The sequence below is a fragment of the Hordeum vulgare genome, chromosome 3H, assembly GCF_904849725.1.
Source record: "Hordeum vulgare subsp. vulgare chromosome 3H, MorexV3_pseudomolecules_assembly, whole genome shotgun sequence".
Classification (NCBI taxonomy): domain Eukaryota; kingdom Viridiplantae; phylum Streptophyta; class Magnoliopsida; order Poales; family Poaceae; genus Hordeum; species Hordeum vulgare.
Genome location: NC_058520.1, coordinates 435610494 through 435630791, shown reverse-complemented (window position 1 = coordinate 435630791; position 20298 = coordinate 435610494). Strand labels below are relative to the sequence as shown.

The following is a 20298-nucleotide window of genomic DNA, read 5'->3' as shown; positions in this document are numbered from 1 at the left end:
CTTCCAAACCCTCACAAACTCGGTCACCCGACGATCCACAATTGACTATGCTCTAGACCATGATGCCTAACCGTCTCGAGGATACACATTCCTCAAAGGTAAAAGGCTTCAGTTCCACACAGGAACAAATTCTTCAGTGATGCTCAATCACTTGGTTTTTGGTTTGTGGTTTGGTGTTTGGGGTATTTCCTCACTGATGATTTACTCTCGAACACTCTGAGGATTTTGGGTTGCTTTAAATGACAAGTGTCAGTTTCTCACGGAGCACCCAACCCGCTAGTGGTTGTGGGGGCGGCTATTTATAGCCTAGGAGCATCCTGACATGATTTGACATAAATGCCCTTAAATATTATGACCGTTTGTGTGGATAAGATCGGTGAGGTGGCGTGAATCGCGGCAACGGTCGGAACTCTCAACTATGAGAGTCCTCATGTCTCTCATATTCCTCACTTGAGGCCTTTGTAGGATTAGGCTTGGGTTGAGCATCATGAGGAAATTCATTCTGTAGTGTTACCTCGACCCCTTTTAACAGTACGGTGTTCCTATGACTCAAGAGTGAAGACAAAGAAACAGAAAGAATAAATCTTCACACTTCAAAGTCTTCGATCTGATTTTCTTCAGGACACACCGAGTTCCTCATCTTCAGTATCTTCATGAGGAATATCAATTTCATCGCAATTTCTTCGCGATCAAAATCTTCAACATAAGACCAATTTCTTCAGCCGAAGATATACATTTTTAGGGGTCGATATTCATCGTATAACTCAAACTCCTCAGCGACTTATAGAGCTTGTGTACACTTATAAACACATTAGTTACTTAACCTATAAGTCTTCAAACCACCAAAATCACTAAGGGCACTAGATGCACTTACGAAAACCAAATCAATTTGAGATCGTGATCGCGACACGGTACCGTCTCTAGTCCTTCTATATATATTGCTTGCTGGCCTCGGCCAAAGAACACCGAAAACACTTAGGATTTTGCCTCATCTTGCAACTTGTGCTGCCACCGTAGTCTACCTCAGCTCGAACCCCGATGTACATCGGCGTGTGGGAGAGGGGGTCTCTAAAATCATTCGTCCTTGTGATCCTGCATCGGGAGAGGACGAATTAGGTTTTTGAAAAACGCTCTGCATGACTGCTCAAATTCGTCATAAGAGGTCGCCTACCATCCAAGTCAGACTGTGCTACTCATCGCCGTCTCCATCACCGTCAACAACAGGTCATCGCCAACACCGTCGCTCCCGCAACAACTAACGAACAGTACATTCTTCATGATATGTTCGTGTGTCTCTCTATAGTTGTTACTTCATGTGCGATGATGTGCATATTATATTGTTCGTCTAATTTGCTAGATTGTTGCATGCTTATTTCCGTTCTCGCCATGAATTGTTTACTGAAATTAATCATGAACTTGCCTAATTTTCCAACAGATAATTCATTAGGTATTTACCAAGAGAGTAGATTAAGTTGGCAACATCCTCAACATGTTTCTATTCTCCACATAACTAGTCTAACCAAATTAATCAGGCTGATTAAGATATAACATTGTACTTGAAAAATTACTAACATGACCAAGATCAATAACCAAATACTAAAGCAAGTTTATGCAAAATAAGGAAAATTAATATTCCCCCAAGACATAAGCCTAAAGTGTATTTTGACTACCCAATTCTTGATCAGTACAATGTTAGCCGTCATAAAAGGTGTTTTGAATGCAATCCTAATGGTGCAGATTTTATGTCACTTAACTGCATGCAATCTACTCCCTCCGTTCCTAAATATAGTTCTTTTTATAGATTTCACTAAGGAACTACATACGGAGTAAAATGAGTGTATCTACGTTCTAAAATATGTCTATATACATTTGTATGTAGTCTCCTAATAAAATATCTAAAAAGACTTATATTTAGGAATGGAGGGAGTATTGGACTAATTGCTTACCACAAAATGCTGGACTAATTGTTGGTCAAAGCCTGAACTTGGACAATCAGAATTCATCATGGGCACTGCAGAAATTCAAAGCAATGCATAGCTAGAGAAGCGCCACAAATGAGCTGACGCCACAAATGTGTATCTTGCCTGCACTGAGCCTTGAACCAAACAGGATGGGGCCAATACCAATTCACCACTGAACTAGAAAATCAGAATTCGGTTAAGGTTCAGACGCCACTTATAGCTCAAACCCTACGCATTCATCTAGCGTGAAATCATCATCATTGGAGCTAACATCGGGAATCATTCGTAAGGATGGATGAGTCGTTGGAATCAATGGACAGCATATGATCATGTAGGCTCTCAGGGACGGAACTCCTTTGTAGGCAATGGGGTCAATTGACCCCAGTAAAATTAGCAACTCCTTTACTAATTTAACACTAATCATTACTCATTTATAAATGATGACCCCATCATCATAGACATTGATCCCATTAAACTTTTTTTCAAGCTTCGTCACTGTAGGCTCTTTATTTCTGTCGCATTTTGCTCGACAATTTACCTTGTATACAGGTCACATTTTGTGATCTTCAGCTTGGGCTTCCTATTCAGCACCAGACTACGAGCGAACAACACCTTCGGGGTCATGGTATCCAACTTGAAGAAGCTCAACCCATTGGTGACCGGAGGAGGCACAATTTAAAATCCGGCTCATTCTCTCGTCCAAACAAGGCATTAAAGCTAAACCTTCAGTTTAGGTGCAGATTGTTCAGTTTCCATTGCCCAAACAACGCCAACAGTTCTGAACATATGAATTATAGCAGAGAAGAAGGTAAACAGAGCTGCGTACTTTCCATTCATAATAACTTAGAGAACACTTGATACATGAACATCAATTGCAGATACTAAAAACTACAGTACGGCTAGACCATGACACGATGAGGACTGAAGGAACCAAGCAGGACGGAGAGGTCGCCTACGCGCGCTCCCCGCGGATGCGACGGGCGAGCTGGATGTCCTTGGGCATGATGGTGACGCGCTTGGCGTGGATGGCGCAGAGGTTGGTGTCCTCGAAGAGGCCCACGAGGTAGGCCTCGGCGGCCTCCTGCAGGGCGGAGACGGCGGAGCTCTGGAAGCGGAGGTCGGTCTTGAAGTCCTGCGCGATCTCCCGGACGAGGCGCTGGAAGGGGAGCTTGCGGATGAGCAGCTCCGTGCTCTTCTGGTACTTGCGGATCTCGCGGAGCGCGACGGTGCCGGGGCGGAAGCGGTGGGGCTTCTTCACGCCGCCCGTCGCCGGCGCCGACTTGCGCGCAGCCTTGGTGGCCAGCTGCTTCCGCGGGGCCTTGCCGCCGGTGGACTTGCGCGCGGTCTGCTTCGTGCGGGCCATTTGGGGGTCTGTGGCGAGGAAAGGCTGGGAGGTTTGCTGCGTTCCGGCGAGAGTTGTTCGGCGCGGTGGTGGTCTGAGGATCTCGGCATGGGTTCACCGGGATGAAGTAGGGGCGCGGGTTTGGCCGGCGGGCGGGGCGCGTAAGCTTGAAAATTCCAACGGACCGACGACGATGAATTTATTCTTTTTTATCCGTTTGGGTCGGCCGTCCGTCTGGTGTCCGTCCTGTTTCACATTTGGGTCGGCAGTCGCCGATCCATTTCATGTCCGCAGTCAATATATTTTAAAAAAGGGTCCGCGGCCGATCGTGCCAGCGACCATGTTTCATGTCAGCACCATGCCAGCGGCCGTGTTTCATGCCAGCAACATGCGAGTGCCGACATACAATGTCGGCCTCAAAAAAATATCACCACAGTCATGCTGGTGCACTCGCCAGCCGACCGGCACACATGCGAGCACACAGAAAAACAGTGGGACTTGAGTTCGACCACGCCATTGCGGCCCTGTGGTCATGTTAACACACTTGCTGGCATCCAAAAAATATGGCAGAAACTTCTTACGCTCATGAAACTCACGGTGAACACGAATCCAAAAGGTTGAATGCTTTTGTTCGGCGCACGTCTTGGGGTCTTGCCCAATGTCTCTTCAACACTCGCAAAGAAGCTTGTTGTAACGCCTCGGACACACCTGCCGGCGGTCGTTACTCCTGGCGGGATCTAGACTGGCCCCACATATCAATACTAGTCTTTTCCACGCACTTTGTCCTCACTCATGCGCACCCGGAATCAACTTCCGGGTCGGTCACCCATCCTATAACTACTCCAAGCCGAGCACGCTTAACTTGTGAGTTCTGTTTGAATGGGCTCCCGGAAAAGAAGGAATTTCTTATTGATATGAGTAGTCTATCATCCCTAATATGTCAGGCTATCACACTTGTCCTCGACCGTCGTGTATGCTTTGGTCCACTTGCTCTTGCGCTTCGGTGCGGTCCCGACCACTTGGTTGGCGAGCTCGTCCTCAAACAAAGGCTCCGCTTCGATGTCGCACTCGTCCTCTTTCTCTAGCCCGTAGTCCTCCGGGAACTCATGGTCGAGAGGGAAGCTGTCCAGGTCCAGGCCGACCCGAGCTGATCACGCATGAAGGCGGCCTGATCTTCGTTGTAGCCTCAGCCATCCTGGCTTTGTGTCTCGTTGGAATCGAAGCCCGCGGCCTGCAAACCACCCTCGAAGATCATGTTCTGCATGTAGTCGTCATTGTCGGCGGCCGGCATTCCGTCGAACAGGTTGTGCGCGCCCGACAGTTGGTCGGCTGGCGTCTGCCTCGCAAGTTTCCTCGCGCCTCCGGATGACGAGCCACCGGCCACTTGTGTGGCGTTGAGGGCGATGTTCGTGGGTGCGGGCGTGGAAGGTGCGACCACGCTCACCTCGGGCGAGCACTCCCCGAGAAGCGGGAGGCTTGCGGGTAGACGTGGAAGCCGGACACATGGTTGCAAGACGACGCGCGGGGCGAGTCGGAGCAGCATCGCACGAGGGAAGGCGGATGAGCCGGTGCTGACCGTGGCGGCCACGACGGCGTTGACGAGGCCGTGCTGGCTAGGGTTTAAACCCAACATGCAGAGCGCCTCCCTCGTTGCCGCCGTGACGCGGGCGTTGGTGACGTGCTGCTGTGCGGCGGCCGTCGCGATGGCTTCATCCATCGCGCCCGCCGCGTGCCTCCGGTCCTTCCTCTTGGCCGACTCCTTCGCTCGCTGTTCGGCCGTCAGCACCTTCTTCGGCTTCGGCGCGGCAGTCTTCCGGGAGGCGCGAGCCTTGCCTTTGTCGGACGCGAGGGAGGCCAGTCCGGCTGCGGCGTCGAGGTCGAGGTCGAGGTCACCGTCCATGGCGGGAGCAGGGGCTGGGTGGGAGCGCGCGGGGGTGGGAGGGTTTTTGGGGGAAATGAGGGGGAATGGCGGTGGAAGATACCGACCGGCGGGTCTTGTGAGAGGACTAGGCGCGCGCGAGCGTCCATCTCGCGTCCGCGCCGACGCAAATCCGATCCAGAATTGGGCCGGTAATGGATCGTCAGCCGGACGCCAAGCGGACGCGCGTCCGTTTGGGTCGACGCATTTGGCCGACTTTTATGTCCGCGCCGACCCAAACGAACGGCGACGGACGAAATGAGTCGCTTCATTAAAGTTGCGTTTAGGAACATATTTGTTGTACTATTTTGCATAGGACTAATCTCAATATTTTTCACTCAAATGTTCTAGCCGTCCGATCTTCCGTTGTGATTCGCGTTGAATTATTTAGTTGATTCTTTTTCACTTCCATTCTGATTTTTGAACGTTCGAATACGATGACTATACCGTTTTTCCTTTATTCTAACTTTTGTATGTTGGCTTATATCATTTTCCTTCAAACCATACAAATTGTTTTGCCTCATGTCTTAATTTTGAGGTATGCCTGTATTTGCGCTTAGTATTCCATTTGTGTCCCAATATTTATACCTTTTTATGAGTCATTCTTGTTATCCAATAATTACTATTGATTGTTTTAGTTTCTACAGTTTTGGGGTACAAAACTACTTTCTACTGTAATTAACTTGAGTTGGCATTGAAATTTTTTGCATGCTAGTCTGGAATCTTGATAACTCACTGTTGCTCTCCAAAAAATACTAGTGTCGATGGCTGTCTTTACAGTTTCAAAGAAAAATAATTACATTTTCTAACTTCTGTATACTCCCTCAGTAAGTAAATATAAAAGTGTTTAGATCATTGTTTTTAGTGATCTAAACGCTCTTATATTTATTTATAGAGGGAGTATAACTTATTGTACTACTTTAGTAGTTCTTTGCATGTTAGTCTGGTTTTCCTAAATTAGTTGGGTTGAATTTTGTAGTCATATTTTTTATATGGAATGTCAATCGGTTGCATGCATATACGTACTACTCCCTCTGTTTTAAATATAAGTTTTTTTAAAGATTTTACTAGATGACTACATACAAAATAAAATGAGTGAATTAAATTTCACACTTTCAGCACATCACATACGCATACACTCATACATACACACATAGATCACAAATTAAATTAAATTAAATTTCACTAAAATGTGAAAATAGATACTTCAGTAAGGAAAATTTATTCGGTTCTCGTGAATACGAAAGTTAATTGGTGCAACATCCTAAATCATTATTATCGACAAGGAAACTCTAAAGTTGCTTTAGGAAAAAAAATCATCGTGATACACCTTTTTTGTTGAATGTAAATGAAATTTCATTTTTTAGAGGGAAATTAAATTCCACTTGTTTTCTTGTTGAGGAACGCTACGCGTTCGCCGGATGATTTTTAAAAAGTATCCGTCACCTAGCTAGTCGTCGGATGCCGATCTAATGCCCCGCATCCCCGCCGCATGGTCAGTAGTTATTTTCTGAAACGACGCTCGAGTTGCGAAAACTTTCGCTTTGTTGCAAGAAATAAACTTTGGATCCGTTAATTCCTGAAACAACGGTCGAGTTTCAAAAACAATTTGCTTGTTGTAGAAAAAGAAATTCTTCGTCTTTCTGTAGCATAGGTATTTTTACGGAAGAATTTTCTGCAACAATGGTCGAGTTTCAGAAATTTTTGCAACAAAGGTCAAGTTGCGGAAAAAATTTCGTCTCTCCCTTCTCCGATCTGACGCCGCCGCTGCCCCACCAACCGGTCGCAGCACGCGCCCCGGCCCCCGCCCGCCCGCCCGCTACACTCGCGGCAGGGCAGCGCGGCCGCAGCCATGCCCCAGCTCGTCCAAGGTGTTCTCCTCCTCGGCGGCCACAACCTCCCGACGCTCCGCCCGTGCAGGAAATCCATGGCCTCCCCTTCCTCACGCGCCGTAGGGGACGCATCAGGCCGGAGGCGGAGGGGAGGCCCAGCCTGTGGCATATGGCGGCGACCTGCTGGCTCGTATGAGCAGTGGCGTTGCGGGAGCTTGAGGTGGTGGTGGCCATGGCATGCTGCAGGAGCTGGGGAAAGGAGTTGATTGAGAAGGAGATAAGAAAGATGTAGCGGTGCGAGGGACACGCGTCGCGTGATGAAGGTGACGGACGCCTAGTGTTCGATCAGCCGGATGAAAGGAATACTTTCCCTTGTTTTAAACACAACACATACGCAGATGCGCCAACTCTTGAGATTAGCAAATAAAAAAATAATTGTTGCAACATCCTAAATTATTATTTTCGACAAGGCAACTCTAAAGGTGCTTTAGAAAAAAACATCATTGAGATACACCATTTTTTGTTGAATGTAAATGAAATTTCATTTTTAGAGGGAAATTAAATTTACTTGTTTTAAACACGACAAATACAGAGAGGCGGTGACTCATAAGATTAGCAAAGCAAATAATAATTGTTGCAACATCCTAAATCATTTTTTTGACAAGGCAACTCTAAAATTGCTTTAGAAAATAAAAACACAAATAAAAAAAGGAAAACTCTTCCCATCAACCGGTGGATTTCTACGACCGCGTCCACCGCCTCTCCCACCAGACGCGTGTCCTGTGTTGGACAAAACCAACTTCGGTGGTGCCGATGCAAACGTCCTAGACTCCAACGCCCTACGTCTCCTCCTTGGTTTTGCCCCGAGCTCGAGCCCCATCCCTCGAGCAAATCCGCAGAGTTTCTACAACAACGGCGTTGTTGCGATTAACAGCGACGTAGCTAGTGCAAATAGGCGCAATGACGAGTTTTCACAACTTGGTCTATGTTTCAAAAAATTAAAACAAATATCTTTTGTTGCAAAAGTTTTATACGGCCTGACCTACGTGCAACATGACCTTTGTTACAAATTTTTCTGCAACATGATCCTTGTTGCAGAAAATATTCTATAACAAATCCTATCGCAAAAAAAATATACGGACATTTTTGCAACATGCTCTTTGTTGCAAAAGAAAAAATTGCAACATGATCTATGTTGCAAAAGACCCGTCAGTCACTTTTTAACCCGTCAGCCGGACGCGTAGCAGCGTGCTTGTTTCTGCAACTGGAGCGTCGTTTCGGGATTTTAGGTGGTGGACGAAGACGATCGAGCTGGTGATCGGACGATACGCGCGTATACATCGAACGGCTAAAAAGGTGGTGGATGATTACTATAAACCCACCGATGGATGCCTAGCAGTCCCCATAAAAAAATCAGCAAGATACACCATTTTTTTGTTGAATGTAAATGAAATTTCATTTTTTTAGAGGAAAATTAAACTTCAATTGTTTTAAACTCAACACGTACGCAGATGCGGCGACTCATAAGATTAGCAAAGCAAATAATAATTGTTGCAACATCCTAAATCGTTTTCTTCGACAAGGCAACTCTAAGGTTGCTTTAGAAAATAAAAAAAGCAAATAAAAAAAATCACCGAGATACACCTTCTTTTTTTGAATGTAAATGAAATTTAATTTTTTTTAGAGGGAAATTAAACTTCACTTGTTTTTAAACACAACACGTACGCAGATGCGGCGACTATTAAGATTAGCAAATCGAAAAATAAAAATATTCCGTCGCCGGGACTTGAACCCGGGTCTCTCGGGTGAGAGCCGAGTATCCTAACCACCTAGACTACGACGGATTGCGTTATCCTGCAGGTGGTGAACATATAAATACACGTTAGCTCACAATGGAATTTCCTCCATAAAACACCATCATTTGTTTATAATAACATAGTAGAAATATGTAGTCCATGATTGTTAAACGTACTGCACTTGCGTCTATGTTTTTATTTTCATCGAAATTAACCAGGGGATTGCTCAAAATCATATGTAATCTCTTTTAGCACACTCTTAGCTACAAACATAAACGTACTAACAGCGAAATTTAGAAATCACGTGCACCCGGATCCGCCAAGTTCTTTGTATGGCTCGCGGCAAGGAATCACTGCTGGACAACTGATAGACTCCAGAGACGGCTGCTGCCTCTTCCGTCCACGTGTTCATTCTGCGACCAAGAGCAGGAAACCATCAGTCATATAACGCTCGGTTGCGTCCTAGCCAAGCAAGTTTGGGCGGCAATCACCGACAACTGGGTCAAGCCGGAATGGATGCCGCAAGTAGGCTCTAAGCTAGCGGACTGGTGGATGTCGCTAAATCCTGAAAAACAACGAAGGAAAGAAGTGTGGACAGTTGGCATGGATGTTGTGGAAGCACAAGAATAACATGCGTGAAAGAATGCGAGGCTATTAAGGGTAGTGAGGTGTCAACTTGATGTATCCTTGAAAAAAAAACTACCAGCGACAATTTAAAGTTGGTACAAGTAACTAAGATGAACGGATACGCTTTCATGGTGGCACAGGATAAAAGCTTAAGAGAATGCAGCAAAAGACTTAAACTATTGTGATACAAAGTGTGCGCCTCATCACTGAATGCGTTTACAATGAAATGCATCGGATGATGCCCCCAGAACTCAATCAGACAATTTGCAAAAACGCTAATTCGGAAACAAAATTAGCACACAGAGGGGTGACATAGGAAGGAAAAATGGGATGCCAGTTTCTTTAAATAGATAGCACAACTTGATATACATCGAATTTACACGTTTAGGAGATATTTAAGCCGTAAGAAACAAGAGGATGGTGGTGCTTGCTTGGCATAAGTGGTCTCAGAAAGATCAGAAATCCCAAGCTCAACCACCAAGTCAAGATATCCATTTCAGAATGTACATTCAGCACTCAACTACCAGAGATAGGAGTCCTCTCTTCGTCTATGTCAATGACCAGCAGATGGTCTTCCTTCGCGCCATTTGGTCCTTCTTTATATAGAGTGGGCAAATACGCATGGTATGCTGGTAGGTAGCGTGATACAAAATCCATAACCTGCAATAATTACAAATTTTCATGTTTCCAGTCAACAGCATTGGAAAGAACAGTCATCAATGGACTAAGCAAACACTATTCTGAGGATATAAAGTAGTTTACTGAAGAAATTGGACAAGTCAATCGAATATGATTTGATAGCCTTAAGTATTGTCCAACTATGACACAATTATTAAGCTGTTGCAAGTCATTTTGCATTTTTATTTGCTCATTTGTCCTGATTTATTTTATTCAGGAGATAGGCTCTTGTCTCTCGGTATGTCCTGATTTGAGAGATGCACTATATCCAGTTTGGTCACAACGCACAGCTAAGAACTCAGAAAGAGCTATATCTATCAGGTGGCAAATTTTGCTTGGGCAATGTAGGATCAGAGAGCTGTTCCTTGGCAACCAGTAGGACGCCAATAAATGACCCAACTGGAAAGGAAGGTCGCTGTAATGGACGAATTAGCATGAGAAACACACCTCCTCATCAGACATTCCTGTTTTACCATCAGCTCTCATAGCTACCTCTGCCTGCGATTAAAATAACAGCATCAGAAAATAATAATTTACTGTTTTATTGTACACACTGTGAGACCACTAGTTGGATAAGTCTGATAACGACCTGCAGTCTCCACTGAAATACACAGTTAGGCTCCTTGATTTTTATGACAATCCATGACTCGATGAATCTGTCCCACGCGTCATAGTATGCTTCTAGGTTCTTATTAACCACCTCGAGCTGAAGAAGGAAACATGTTCAAGTCATATTAAAGTATAACAAACAAACCAAATAATGTTATGATCCTAGAAACTCACCTGAGGATCCACTGCTGTTACAACTTCATTTGGAAGAGGTTTAAATCCAAGCATCCATCCTTCAAAGAGAACAACCTACGAAAGGAAAGCAGGAATGCGAGAAGTTGAGAATCACATGTCTCAACTCAAAATGTTATTCAGCTAAACATGACATTACCTCTGTGGGCCCTTCAACCTCTGGCCATGTCGAAGGATCAGCCCGGTCACCTCTTCCACCAAAAGCGGACTACATGGATATCTGAGGTGTATCATTTGGCTACTCAAATATAAACATAAGGTACGCTAAGATAACTGCAACCTTTTACCTTGTCATACCGTGGAAGCTTCATCTTCGTACCTAAATGTTGTTGAAAACAACAGTAATTTCAGTGAAAATATATTCTTTATATATGAATCTATGATGCATGCATTTCTTCAAAAAGAAAAAGAAAAACTAGGATTCAGCACCCTTAATAATCCAAAGAATACAGAAAATAGACTGCGGAAATGACCATGAAATAGAGACTTGTTCACAATCGATACCTTCCTTTGTTAGTTTGATCAGTGACTCAAGTGTTTCAACTGAGAATTGGAGATCGTGGCTTCCAGCATTTCCACGAAACTGTAAAGTTTTGGTCAGGTACTCTCAGTTCATGTTAAACAGTATCTAAATATCTAAAACGCAGGTAGTACAATTGACTAATGGGGGTGTTCTTGTACCTCTAAAAGAGCATTTCCAGGATGTGCTTCCCTCAGTTTACCCTGCACATATGCATCCATCGATCATCATCGATATTTCAACAGATATATGCAGAAAAAAATGTAATTCCCAGAACAGAATTTAATTGCTCCACTGAATATTCATGCCTGTTCTGCTGCAGTCAAATAGAAGTCATCGATAGATAATGTGGCAGAGTTCCTGAGGCACACAACAGTTTGGCTCTTAAATTCCATTCATAGAGGCAAAGAGAACACATGGTAATCAACATGATGAGGACTCACCTACCAGAAACCCGAAAAAGAAAATCAAGGGCGAAAACAAGAGTCGTCTTCCCGCTGCCTTGGGGAGCGCTGACCCCAATCTACAAAACAGAAAGATGATCCATTTATGAAACGCAGGTGAGCAGAAGTACCTAAATCTATTCATGCTTGTAACTTGATATATACTCTGGTATCATACTGGTGAGTTTTCTGATTTTGTGCTTTGTGGTACTCTTGATTTATCAATCACACAAGAACCACTTTCATGGTAGTGGACATTGGACAGCATATGCTTCCTATGACATTTGTTTGGCTAAAGGCAAATGCAGTAGCATCTTGGGTGTGTTTGTTTGGCTAAAGGCAAATGCAGTAGCATCTTGGGTGTGTGATGCAAGAAATAATGCACAAGAATATGTGCTCTGTCCATCTGGCCGGAAGATGCCACCAGAGATTTGGATGTTCCGACACTAGACTAGAGGACACAGTTATCCTATGAACTAATGAGGTGAAAACTGAAAATAATTACTAGCATTGAATCAAATGCATACCACTAATGGCGGGATCTCGTCGCCGTCGTTGTACTTTGACCTGTGATCGGCGACCTGGTCCTCGCACCAGAGGAAGACGGGTATGTAGAAGTGGTATATCCTCGACTTCTCGGCGTCCGTCAGCCGGAGCTCGTCGATGCGGAACAACCGGCTCACCTGCGAGCCGCACCACAGCCAGCGGTCGATGGACTCGGCGATCTTCTCCCGAGTGTAGCCAATCCTGTCCACCAGCGGGCCGCTGCAGATGAACTCGTACAGGTCCTGCACGGCCGAGATGAGCGCCGGGGACGAGGCGGGAGCGCCGCGCGCCGGCGCCAGCGACCGCCCGGCCGCCGGGCCGTGATCCGGGCATGCGAGGAAAGCTGGCGCCAAGAAACAAGAAACTTGATCGTGTCAAGGAAAGCCGCAAATGGCAGGAGATATCTACAAGTCATCGCGAGCAGCAATCGCCTTCCGTTGTGAAGAAACAAAGATTACCATCCATGAAGTTTCAAGGGCCTGAACGAGGACGATCGAACTAACAAAAGACCAAAATGGATCCGCAACTGACCAGAAAGAGGGACACTTTGTACGCCTCGTTAATTAAAAAAAATCAAACGAACAAAAGAATCGCATCCACCGTCCAAGCGTTCTTATCCGTCTCGCTGAAGTTGCGGCGGGACAAGACGGAGCCGGCAACAATAAACAAAACAAGCACGGCAAAAGCCAACAGTGCAAGGCAAGTGGTAGCACGGCACAAACCGAGCAAACACGGACGACGGATTCCAAGGAATGTCGTCTCTCGTGTGAGAAAGAAAATGGGCGGGAGCGCCGGCCTAACCTTTTCTTGACGGGGTGGCGGCGGTCACGGTGAGTGAGCAGAGGGCAGCGGCCTTGGGATGGTAAGGCTTGGCGAGGAGGGGCGGTGGCGCGGATGAGGAGACCGCAGCCGACGCGGAGAGCGGCGGCGGGGCGGCGTGGAGCGGCGTCATCTCTCCTGGTCCCGAGCAGACGGCACGAGACGAGACGAGGGCTGGACTGACGTGCTTGGAGGGTGCGAGATTTTGGGGCGGAGGAGCGGAGGGGATTTTTCAGGATTGGGCGCGGAGTGCAGCCGGCCTCTCGATGCAGTGCGTGCAGGGCGGCACGCCAGCGGTCGCTTTCCAAAGCCAAATGAAATTCACATTTTATTTTTTCCTCCAACTTATAAGTGCTCAAAATTTCCAGAAACAGGATTGGAGAGACGTTTTATAGCTCTGTATGATTTCGAGATCAAATTCAGTTAGAGCAACTTCAACCTGTCGAAGACGGTGATTTTGTCCTTTTTTCCGTTTAGGTCGTTCGTCGGTTCTATGTCCGTCCATTTTATAATTTGAGTCGACAGGGCTCTTAACGCGTCCATATTTGTCCGCATGGTCCGCTAGCAGCCGATTTTCAACAAATGCAAACATTTTACATATTTTTTTTAAACAAATGATATAGCATAGTTTCACATCTAAAAATAAAATACAACAAAGTTTTACAAGCTCAATAAAAAATAAATTGTCTATAAAATAGCTAGCTTTTTTGAAATAATATATTTTTTTATTAAATTTGACAAATAATATGCAGTTTGAATTATTTACAAGAATAATACATCGTCGCCGCGGCGTAGCCGACTGGAACCTATCGGCCGCTGCGTAGCCGAGTCGCACCTATTGATTGCCAACATGATCCCACATATCTCAACTAAATCATCTTGTAACTGAATATGAGTTTCCAAATCACGCATTTCATGATGAAACTGAATGAACTGTGTAAACGATGTCGCTTCTCCGCCATGCTCACGCACCATATTGTCACCCTGAAACTCAAATCCTTGATCGTGGAGACGTTTCGAGCGTTCATCCTCTACGATCATATTGTGCATGATCACACAAGCGAGACGTGTCTGCAGCAGTCGCCTCTCTCAAGTACTCAGCGCCAAACACTGCAACCACAGCCTTGCAGAATATGTACAACGACTCTAGGCACGTAGACTCACTCATACGGAAGTACTCATTGAAAAGATCATTGGGTATTCCGTAAGTAAGCATCCGGATAGTTGTGGTGCATTTATGATAAGATGATAAACCAATCTTTCCAATAACATCCTCTTTGCACTCGAAGTAGTCTTCGTATCCGACCACCCCCTCTCGAATCCGGTTGAAAACATTCCTAGCCATACGGAAACGACATCGGAATTTCTGATGTTTAAACAGCGGATTGCTTGTGCCAAAGTAGTCCTTCCATAGAAGGAAATGGCCGCTCTCTCGGTTGCGATTCAATGCCGGAACATGGCCCGGAATCGAGCCCCGGAACAACGGCCACTACCTATTAAAGTGGTCATGAACCAACACGACAAGCAACATCTCCTCATCGTAGGAGTCGCACAAAACATTATGGAAAAAGAACTCGTCGGCGCAGTCCATTTGTACCTTGAGGCAAACTGTCGAACAGCTTGCGGGCATGGACGATGAAGCTGACCCACGACGGTGGATTGGGGTTGGGGAAGCTGTGGTGGCCCGACGACGTGGGTAGCGCTGGGCAGGTGATGACGAGTTGATGTATATACTTCTCGCGCCTCGTTGGATACCCCAGGTGGAAGGTGGAGATGTAGTCAGCAGCAAATTTCCCTCACACAGAGACTGTAAGGTTTATCGAACCAGTAGGACTCCTAGGATCAACAAGTAGGTGTCTTCCACCCTTGCGCTAGCAGAAGACATGGACCTGCACACATAACAAATAACTTTGCTCCCAGCGAGTACAGAGAGGTTGGCAACCTCTCCAGCCTTGTAGTTTGCAAAGGATGAAAACACAAGCGGGAAGGTAATAGTGATTGCAACGGAAAAGTAAATGAAAGCGGTAAATGATGGAGGTGTAAACAATTATGGTGATATGGACTGGAGTCACATGATGTTCGCTAGTGATGTCTCTCTCCCAAAAGACGATAAACAACTATGCTAGGGTAAACAAATCACAGTTGGGCAATTGACAGAATTATGATCGCACAATAATGGTAATTATGCTCCTTGGTAGTTAGAGGTTCAATAGTAATGGGCAGTACGCCAAGACAAGTAGACCATTTATTCATCAGCATCTACTTACTAATCATCCAGCTTGAGATATCTATCCAGAACATCTCTTCGGTATTAAGTTGTGAGCCCCACCCAAGGTGTAAACTCAAAACAACGGACAACTGCATTAACGAACTATGCGTAAGGTAAACAATCCTTGCAACCGTGGTCACAAGCACCATTGTGTTCTCCCTGGTGGCAACAAGCACATCCCCTATCTCATGTTTCTGTCACTCAAGCTAGACATCGAGGGGCCCGAACCCACAATCATGCATAACGCTCCCTCTTGGAGTTACGATCTACTACTTGGCCAAAGCAATAAAAAGCAACGGAGAACATGCATTAATCACTAAGGAACATAATATAAAAGGATAATCAAACATATAACTCATAACAATCTGAACATAATCTCATAATCCACCGGATCCCAACAAACCGAGCATCACAAAAGCAAGAGAATTACATAGATGCCTTGATCATGTAGGGCAGCTCACAAGGACTAACCATTGTAGCACAAGATTGTAGAGAAGACATCACATAGCTACTGGTCATGGACTCATGGTCCAAGAAGGACTACTCACGGCACGTCCGGGAAGCGTCCATGGCGGTGGAGAAGCTCCCGAAGGTCAATCCTCCCTCCGACAGGGTGCCGGGAAGAGGTCTCCTAACGCTCCCGATCTTGGAAACGCTGCGGCGGCGGAACGATGGAGAAATTCGCGATTCCAGGAAGTATGCAAGGGTTTCCTCACGGAACTCTAAATATAGACCAAAGGAGGGCACCAGAGGAGGTGGGACCCACCCAGGCGACCTCTTGGCGCGACCTAGGGCCTCGCCACGCCAGCAGGCCGCTTGGGAGGCCCCTGGCACCCCTCTGGCCCTCCTTCGGTGATCCGAAAGCTTCTGTTTTGCTGATTTTTTATATATATTTTTTGGATTTTTTCGGGCTTCGGAAAATTGGGTAAAAGCCCTTGGAAAATAGACATCAACAGACAAAAAGTGGCACTGGGTGCACTGAGTTAGTAGGTTAGTCCAAATATGTGTAAAATGATATAAAAGTGTAGCAAAACATATAAAAACGTCACCCAAAAGATCATGGAACAAGCAGAAATTATAGATACGTTCGGGACGTATCAACATCCCCAAGCTTAATTTCTGCTCGTCCTTGAGTAGATAAACGATAACACAATAATTTCTGTGGTGACATGCTAACACACATATAAGAACTTCAAAGTAAAGCAAGTAGGATATGCAATTCAAGTCAAGACAATAACAAGCAAGAGTCTATATCTAGTATTGAATTTAGCAAAGTAAGAACATAAAGGTGCAAGAGCCCTCGGTGTCCGTGACTCGAATGTCTCCAAATGGTGTTTGCGTGCAAGAAGTGGGAGATGGGTTCAGAGATAAAAATATATTTTTTTAACTGAGAACTCAATCTACTAAACCTCACACTTAGTCTCCTTAGGAATCTTATTTTGACTCATCCCCAGACCACTTGTCAGGCACAAGTCAAAATGATCCTCTCCCTTTTGATTTTGAGCACTCATGCAATGGATGAGCATAAGTAAGATATGTTGGCACTTAGGATGGCAAATAGAATAATGATGGGGAAGGGAGACAAAAAGGTGTGAAAGGCTCACATCAACGAGGACAACCATAGGCGAGAGAAAGCCAAATGATAGATATGATGTGAGGAGTAGGGATTGCCATGTAACGGATGCACATATGAGCTAAGGTAAGATCTCCAATGGACCTAGTGGGGGTGCATCCAACTTGTTTTCTCATGAAGACCTAGAGCTCATTTGAGTAGGCTCATCATTGGAATATGCAAAACAAGTTCTATAGTGTAAGGGTCCCCACGTAGTTATGCATGAATGATAATCTCTATGTAGTACCAATATAATAATGGAGTACAAGTGTGGATCTTTCAAAAGGAATAGTAGTGTTGCCCCCTTCTCTCTTTTTATTTCTTTTTCTTTTTCTTTTAATTTTTGTGGCCTCTTTGGCTCTTTCTTTTATCTCTCATTTGTCCTTTTTGGGATCTTTTGTTTTGTCCACTTTGGGATATTTTCCTCACTTAAGGGCAACACTCTATGTTTTACATGAATAAAAAGAAAAATCATCAAACTTTATAAGAAGTACTCAACATAAAGATAAGTGAAAACTATCATGATGTATGCAAATGTATGCCTCTGCCAGTGTAGCAGGATATGCAATGATACTAGCGCGTCATGTAGCAATAATTTTGAGCAAGGCCCAACTATCATGTGGCTCTATGATCAAGCAAAAGCATGTATGACATGAAGATCAAGTCATGAGATGGTGGATGTTGCATGGCAATGTATCTCGGAAAGGCTATGGAAATGCCTTAATAGGTAGGCATGGTGGCTGTTTTGAGGAAAGATATAATGAGGCTTATGTATGACAGAGTGTATCATGTCATGGGGTTTGGATGCACCGGTGGAGTTTGCACCAACTCTCAATGTGAGAAAGGGAAATGCACGGTAACGAAGAGGCTAGCAAAATATGGATGGTGGAAGTGCCAACAATCGAATACTCACATTAGTCCGAAGAACTCATACACTTATTATCGGTAACTCTCTATCTAGTTAGGAAATTCACAAGGAAACAAGTACCCCGAGGAGGAGTGTTTGGGGGTTTGGTTATCCTTGCGCATCCTCGACTCATGGTAACGTGAGGGTACTCTATATATTCCAACCCATCCAGAGGTTAGCGATAAATTTAGTAGCTAGAGTTCTCAACTAATTTTTAGTTTTCAAAAAACACACAGATTTCCCAAAATACGACACCTATCACTAATAGGCTCAAGCTCTTGGCACCACTAGTCCAAACATTAGTCAAATCAATACCTCAAAACTATTGCAAGTTACTACTATACTTAAATAGCAACCTCAGTTACCTACTCATGCAAGACACACAACTCAGTGCAATGAGCCAACTCTCTAAACAAGGTAAGCATGACAACTCAAGAGAGTTCCAAAATCAACCTAAATAAAATCTCTTAAAAATATAAGCATGAAAACTAACAGCTAGCATGACAGTATCTACGAAAAGATGAAGAACACACATAAAAAGATAAGCATGAAAACTATGTTGTGTTCTAGAGTGGAATGGAGCGTGTGTGTTTCCCGAACAAGGTAGGCTAGGTTCCGACTTGTTATGAACAGAAAGAAAAACTAAAACAAACTAAAAAGCAAATAACGGGACGCTCCAAGCATAGCACATAACATATGAAGTGATAAAAATATAGCATGGAGATGGACGAACTGATGATTGATGACAGAGAAGGGGATGCACGGGGGCATCCCCAAGCTTAGACGCTTGAGTCTCCTTGAATATTTCTTGGGGGTGCATGGGGGCATCCCCAAGCTTGAGCGCTTGACACTCATGTATCTTATTTCATCATCTCTCCCATCGCATACTTGAAAACTCACTTCATACGAAACTCATCATAAGCTGATTAGAGTGGTTAGTTCCCTTAATAAAATAATTCAATACCTGCTCGAAATAAATATTTTCATGAAAAGCTACTGCTTCTTATGAATGCCAAAGGGGTTTTGGAAATAAAAAGCAAGCTTAGGATTTGCAAAACAATGAAAACACAAAACATGGCAGAATCTGTGAAAAACAGAACAACAGGTAGTAAATAATTTATTCGGGGCACTTCTGCCACTCAAATCAAAAAAGTCAGAATAGATGCCAGAAAGAAAAATATATAGAGTATGCTGTAAAAACATTCAGATCAAAAAGACGATCTGGTGATTTTTGGCGATTTTTTTCCGTCAAGCAGACAAAATCTGTTTTTTGGGCAGCATGTCACAACTTTTGAACTTTCTTGCAATCAGAGGCTATAACTTGGCACAAAGCTTAAAAATAAAGATACAATGATGTTGCTACAGTATTAACACACATCAAGACCACTAAAACAGAAAGTAAAAAACAAATTGGGTTGTCTCTCAACAAGCGCTTTCTTTTATGCCTTTGAGCTAGGCACAATGAAAGAAGATCAAGTTGTATCAATTGAACCATCATCAAGATCATCAAAGAGCTCTTCAATAATACAACTAGTATTAAGAGGACTCTTAAAGAGAGGCTTAGTGGCAACACTTCTAGGAGCAAAAGCAAAGGTAGTAAGACAAATGGGAATTTCATTTCTAATTCTATTTAAGAGAGGTATCTCTTCCAAGGTCTTCACAGTTTCAAAACCCTTAGCAATAGGTATACTTGTTTTGGGTAGAGGAACTTTGGGTAAGTTAACGAACCTAGGTCCCTTCCTTGCGGGAGTTTCTACCTTTTCAGTCTTGATGGAGGATAGAGTAGTTCCTAAAGTTTCAAAAATATCCTCGATCTTATCAATCCTAGAAGGATCCACATCATGGGATTTAAGGGTCTCCAAAATTTTATAAATTTTGTTCATGGAGCTATCAAGTCTACTTAAGTTCCCTTGAATCCTACGATCTACTTCATTGATCTTACTCATGATTGGCATCTCTAGCTCTATTTTCTCAAGTTTACCCATAACATGAGATAAAGTGATATCATCGTTTATGTCAACATTTGGTGGGATTCCGACAAGATTTTCCATAACGTTAAGAGCCTCCCCAACGAGAGCTTCCAAGAAATTCCCTCCTATTGCCGTGTCTAGAAGAAACCTATGCCAAGAAGTAATACCAACATAAAAATTTCTAAGCAAAATAGTGGTGGATTTCTTCTTGGTGGCTCTATCTTGAGAATTTTTAATTCTATACCAAGCATCTTTTA

At 44.4% G+C, this 20298-nt stretch overlaps 2 protein-coding genes and 1 non-coding gene across 3 annotated transcripts; all 3 read right to left on the bottom strand.

The window, feature by feature from the left end:
• Nucleotides 1–2770: 2770 nt before the first annotated feature.
• LOC123444127 (histone H3.2) lies at nt 2771–3388 on the bottom strand. The gene has a single exon (XM_045120745.1). The coding sequence runs from the start codon at nt 3322–3324 to the stop codon at nt 2914–2916; it is 411 nt and encodes a 136-aa protein (XP_044976680.1). The 5' UTR covers nt 3325–3388; the 3' UTR covers nt 2771–2913.
• A 5436-nt stretch (nt 3389–8824) lies between these two features.
• TRNAE-CUC lies at nt 8825–8897 on the bottom strand. The gene has a single exon. It is a non-coding gene; the product is annotated as a tRNA-Glu (tRNA).
• Nucleotides 8898–9789: 892 nt separating this feature from the next.
• On the bottom strand, nt 9790–13514 carry LOC123444126 (D-glycerate 3-kinase, chloroplastic). Its single transcript, XM_045120744.1, has 12 exons — nt 13266–13514; nt 12446–12807; nt 11919–11998; nt 11784–11835; nt 11637–11678; nt 11460–11538; nt 11243–11274; nt 11095–11163; nt 10938–11012; nt 10744–10860; nt 10602–10652; nt 9790–10136 (listed from the first exon to the last, which is right to left on the bottom strand). Exons 1-12 carry the CDS (start codon nt 13414–13416, stop codon nt 9993–9995), a joined length of 1254 nt encoding a protein of 417 aa, XP_044976679.1. The 5' UTR covers nt 13417–13514; the 3' UTR covers nt 9790–9992.
• Between the last annotated feature and the right edge of the window lie 6784 nt (nt 13515–20298).

Bases quoted from the DNA above. Each gene is read 5' to 3' on its own strand.
- LOC123444127 (XM_045120745.1), bottom strand. From the start codon at position 3,324: ATGGCCCGCACGAAGCAGACCGCGCGCAAGTCCACCGGCGGCAAGGCC.
- LOC123444126 (XM_045120744.1), bottom strand. From the start codon at position 13,416: ATGACGCCGCTCCACGCCGCCCCGCCGCCGCTCTCCGCGTCGGCTGCG. The intron at 11,836-11,918 runs GTGAGTCCTCAT...TGTGTGCCTCAG, and splicing joins CTTTTTCGGGTTTCTGGTAG to GAACTCTGCCACATTATCTA. The intron at 11,539-11,636 runs GTACAAGAACAC...AAAACTTTACAG, and splicing joins CTGGAAATGCTCTTTTAGAG to TTTCGTGGAAATGCTGGAAG.